The sequence below is a fragment of the Aquarana catesbeiana genome, linkage group LG03 (genome assembly GCF_042186555.1).
Source record: "Aquarana catesbeiana isolate 2022-GZ linkage group LG03, ASM4218655v1, whole genome shotgun sequence".
Lineage (NCBI taxonomy): Eukaryota > Metazoa > Chordata > Amphibia > Anura > Ranidae > Aquarana > Aquarana catesbeiana.
Genome location: NC_133326.1, coordinates 107,971,361 through 107,977,026, shown reverse-complemented (window position 1 = coordinate 107,977,026; position 5,666 = coordinate 107,971,361). Strand labels below are relative to the sequence as shown.

Here is a 5,666-nt window from a genome sequence, read left to right as displayed (position 1 = left end):
CAAAGAGCATTCAGAGCACCCATAGTTTTTCTCGTGTCCTGTGAGCCCATGGGCCTGGGTAAATGTGCACCCCCTGCAGTTACAATCTGGCTGAAGACCAAGATTTGCAGTAATTCAAAGTGAAGCAAAATGCTACTATATATTATTTGAAGTAAATATATTACAAGAAATTGCAACAGTTCAGAATGTGCTCAAAAATAGTATAAAGAATTGTCTCCTACTGTAATATGGCCTACTTTATAATGCAAAACCAAATAAAACATACATATTTAACCTAAGAATAGGTGATTGTTTATTTTGATTAATTAACTGTTAAGAAAAATACCTGTGTGCATGTGAGTATTACAGGGTGGCCTCATAGGATGAGAAAATAATTGGTATCCTCTGTAGACATCATTTTCTTAGATAAGGGAATTGCTTGTTTTTAAATTAAGACCACAGTAAGGTTTATATCGAGCCTTGAAAAGCCTTGTCCGGGTTATTCATTATCAAATCATGAAACAGTGGCATGCCGTATTAAGCCCAAATTTTTGCAGAATTTATCTTGTTATGAAAAAAAATAAATGCACTTTGCAAGATTTCTGATATTGTAACCGCATACAACATCATTGTCATATAAAAGTACAAAGCAGATTACAAAACATTTTAATTCAACCAATAAATAATCTCTACGACTTCTGCAAGCTTCAATGAACCAGACAATAACTGAATTTATGATTGTGGGGTTTTCAGGACTGGAGTCGTCTCGCCATTTTATTTTTGTTATGTTGCTCTTAGTGTACTTTTTCATAATTTCTGGCAATATAACAATCGTTCTTGTGATCTGGGGTGATCCACAGCTTCATACCCCCATGTACAAGTTTGCTGGAATGCTGTCTTTTCTAGATATATGTTACACTGCTGTAACCATTCCTCAAATGTTGGTGATATTTTGGATCGGAAGGGTATACATTGCAGTCTCTAGCTGTCTGCTACAAATGTATTTTTTTCACTCTTTGGGGATTACTGAGAATTATCTTCTGACCCTGATGGCCTATGACCGCTTCCTAGCCATTTGTAATCCTCTACGATATACTACCATTATGACTTCTAGGTGCTGCAAGTTTCTAGTCTTCTGCTGCTGGCTCTGTGGCTTTATGAGTCCTCTGACCAAGCTGGTATTAGTATCTTTTTTGCCATTTTGTGGATCTAATGCAATACACCATCTTTTTTGTGATCTGTCGCCACTACTACACGTGGCTTGTGCAGACACATCACACAATGTCATTGCTGATTTTATTATAAACTCATGTATTATTATACTGACAACATTGTTCATTGCCTTGACTTACATCAAAATCCTGATAACAATCATGACTATGAACGCAGCGGGACGCAAAAAGGCATTTTCAACCTGTGCTGCCCATCTGTCTGTAGTGCTGATATTTTTTGGAAGTGTAGCATTTATGTATATTAGGCCCCAAAAAATCTATGCACCAGCATATGATCAACTAGTGACCATTAATTATACAGTCCTGACACCCCTGTTAAATCCACTGGTGTATAGTCTAAGGAATAAAGAAATTAAAAGGGCACTTAAAAAGTGTCTTCAGATCAACCATAGAATTCAAAAAATGTGATCTCTTCAATATAATTAGTACAAATTAATTAAGAATCCTTAAAAGATTTTTTCAAATGTATTAATTTGATCCTCAGAGTGATTAAAAACAGTGGGGGAGATTTACTAGCATTGGCGCACACAGAATCTGGTGCAGCTGTACATAGTAACCAATCATCTTCTAACTTCAGCTTGTTCAATTAAAAAACCTAGAAGCTGATTGGTTACTATACACAGCTGCACAAGATTCTGTGTGCACCAAGTTAGTAAATCTCCCCAAATGTATCCATCACGGTAAAGTAAAACTTGACAGTATTGGAAATTTTTTGTCAGTGGTACATTGCAGAGATGGGGCTATGCACAGTCAACACACTATTGCAAAGTATTGAAATACACATTTACAGTATCCCACAAAAGTGAGTACACCCCTCACATTTTTGTAAATATTTTATTCTATCTTTTCATGTGACAACACTGAAGAAATGACACTTTGCTACAATGTAAAGTAGTGAGTGTACAGCTTGTATAACAGTGTAAATTTGCTGTCCCCTCAAAATGACTCAACACACAGCCATTAATGTCTAAACCGCTGGCAACAAAACTGAGTACATCCCTAGATGAAAATGTCCAAATTGGGCCCAAAGTGTCAATATTTTGTGTGGCCACCATTATTTTCCAGCACTGTCTTAACCCTCTTGGGCATGGAGTTCACCAGAGCTTCACAAGTTGCCACTGAAGTCCTCTTCCACTCCTCCATGACAACATCACAGAGCTGGTGGATGTTAGAGACCTTGCGCTCCTCCACCTTTCGTTTGATAATGCCCCACAGATGCTCAATAGGGTTTAGGTCTGGAGACATGCTTGGCCAGTCCATCACCTTTACCCTCAGCTTCTTTAGCAAGACATTGGTTGTCTTGGATGTGTGTTTGGGGTCGTTATCATGTAGGAATACTGCCCTGCGGCCCAGTCTCTGAAGGGAGGGGATCATGTTCTGCTTCAGTATGTCACAGTACATGTTGGCATTCATGGTTCCCTCAATGAACTGTAGCTCCCCAGTGCTGGCAGCACTCAAGCAGCCCCAGACCATGACACTCCCACCACCATGCTTGATTGTAGGCAGGACACACTTATCTTTGTACTCCTCACCTGGTTGCCCCCACACATGCTTGACACCATCTAAACCAAATAAGTTTATCTTGGTCTCATCAGACCACAGGACACGGTTCCGGTAATCCATGTCCTTAGTTTGCTTGTCTTCAGCAAACTGTTTGCGGGCTTTCTTGTGCATCATCTTTAGAAGAGGCTTCCTTCTGGGACGACAGCCATGCAGACCAATTTGATGCAGTGTGCGGCGTATAGTCTGAGCACTGACAAGCTGACTCCCCACCCCTTCAACCTCTGCAGCAATGCTGGCAGCACTCATACATCTATTTCCCAAAGACAACCTCTAAATATGATGCTGAGCACATGCACTCAACTTCTTTGGTTGACCATGGCGAGGCCTGTTCTAAGTGGAACCTGTATGATCTTGGCCACCGTGCTCACCTCAGTTTCAGGGTCTTGGCAATCTTCTTATAGCCTAGGCCATCTTTATGTAGAGCAACAATTCTTTTTTTCAGATTCTCAGAGATTCTCAGAGAGTTCAGATTCTCAGAGAGTGACCAGTATGAGGGAGTGAGAGCAATAACACCAAATATAACACACCTGCCCCCCATTCACACCTGAGACCTTGTAACGCATAAGGGAAAATGGCTAATTGGGCTCAATTTGGACATTTTCACTTAGGGGTGTACTCACTTTTGTTGCCAGCGGTTTAGACATTAATGGCTGTGTGTTGAGTTATTTTGAGGGGACAGCAAATCTACAGTTATACAAGCTGTACACTCACTACTTTACATTGTAGCAAAGTGTCATTTCTTCAGTGTTGTCACATGAAAAGATATAATAAAATATTTACAAAAATGTGAGGGGTGTACTCACTTTTGTGAGATACTGTACATAAAATAATATCTCAGTGATAAATATTGACCACCAGTTCTGAAGAGTTGTGTGCACACCTAGTTAAAAAAATTCCAGATATGGCATTTTTTACATAGTTACATCCAGTCCAGCTTGAACCAATGTAGCTATGCATAAGCAATACCTGTGGGATCCCTCTGAAAGCTGGAAATTACTGAAGCAGATGACACTACTCGAGTAATCCCCCCTAGGTCCTTCCAGGTCCTATGTTGCCCTTCTGCATTGTAAACACAGGAGGTTGACTGCTTGGCATAGCCGCCAATCGGAGAATGCTTTGTGTCACTGTTAGAAGTTTTCTTTAACCACTTCAGCCCCCGACCATTTGGCTGGCCAAAGACCAGAGCACTTTTTGTGATTCGGCACTGCGTCGCTTTAACTGACAATTGCGTGGTCGTGCAACGTGGCTCCCAAACAAAATCGACCTCCTTTTTTCCCCACAAATACAGCTTTCTTTTGGTGCTATTTGATTACCTCTGCGGTTTATATTTTTAAACAAAAAAAGAGCGACAATTTTGAAGAAAACGCATTATTTTTTACTTTTTGTTATAATAAATATCCCCAAAAAATATATAATTTTTTTTTTCCCTCAGTTTAGTCCGATATGTATTCTTCTACATATTTTTGGTAAAAAAAAAATATCGCAATAATCGTATATTGATTTGTTTGCACAAAAGTTCTAACGTCTACAAAATAGGGGATAGTTTTATGGAATTTTTATTAATAATATTTTTTCTTACTAGTAATGGCGGCGATCAGTGATTTTTATCGTGAATGACATTATGGCGGACACGTCGGACAATTTTGACACATTTTTGGGACCACTGGCATTAATACAGCGATCAGTGCAGTTAAAAATGCATTGATTACTGTAAAAATGTCACTGGCAGTGAATGGGGTTAACACTAGGGGGCAGGGAAGGGGTTAATGTGTGTCCTAAGGAGTGTTCTAACTGAAGGGGGATGTGGACTGTGCAGGGAAACTAACAGATCCTCTGTTCATACACTGTATGAACAGAGGATCTGTCAGTTCTCCCCTCAGAGAACCGGAAACTGTGTGTTTACACACACAGATCCCGGTTCTCCGTGTGCTCCGAGCGATCACGGGAGCCCGGCGATGATCGAGACCGCCGGGCACTTGCATCGACTCAGGTGGGGGCGAGTGCCTCTGGCGATGTGCACACGCCCTCTAGTGGCCACAGGGCAAAGCAACGTTACATAACTTCGTTTCGCCCAGCCGTGCCATTCTGCCGCAGTACAACTGCGGCGGCTGGTCGGTATGTGGTTAATCTACTATTTATCAATTAACAAATATTAACAAATGAATGAATGGATTAGATCTTTATAGAATAATTGAGTTGTGTATATGTATATACAGTATATTTATATCTTCTAGATATGGATAAAATTAAATTATATAGCTTCTTATACTTGTAAAGGTATACATATTGTTATAAGCTTCATAAGCATTCCTATGGAGAACCAAACATGTGTTAGTAATTAGGAATCTTGAGTTGGTTTCCCTCACCTTCCCCCATTACACGAGAAGAAAGGTTTCACATTTCTTAAGATGAAAAAGTTAGCGTACATATGAGAATTTAAGTTCTTTATACTACAATATTTCTTGATTTAGGATATTAAGTATATGTAATATTTGATTTAGATCTTAAAGGAAATTTCTATTGTATACGTTAAATGGTTTCACACATTGTTCTTGCCCACTCCTCAGGAATGCCAATGCATAGAGACCGAGCAACTCCCACCATTACGTGAGGGGGTTAAAGCCCACTTTTTTTGTAGAACTGCAAGTCAAATGAGAACCTTAAACCAGCCTTTTTAGGAAGCAGGGGTCAGATTTTAGGAGTAAGGCCAGGTTCACACTATAACGCGCTGCGGATCGCACAGGAGCACTGTGCGTCCCTGTTCCCTGTTTCAGGGACGAATCAGGGCCGATTCTACGCCTGAATTCGGCCCTGAAACGGAGCCAAAGACGCACATCGTTTTTGTGCAGTGCGCTCCACAGCCACCCCGGAGATATGTGAGCCGGCTCCATA

The 5,666-nt window shown here is 40.4% G+C and overlaps 1 protein-coding gene across 1 annotated transcript; it reads left to right on the top strand.

Moving 5' to 3' along the window:
- The first annotated feature begins 689 nt into the window (after nucleotides 1-689).
- Nucleotides 690-1,619, top strand: LOC141133925 (olfactory receptor 6N2-like). The gene has a single exon (XM_073623541.1). It carries the CDS (start codon nucleotides 690-692, stop codon nucleotides 1,617-1,619), a length of 930 nt encoding a protein of 309 aa, XP_073479642.1.
- Nucleotides 1,620-5,666: the final 4,047 nt, after the last annotated feature.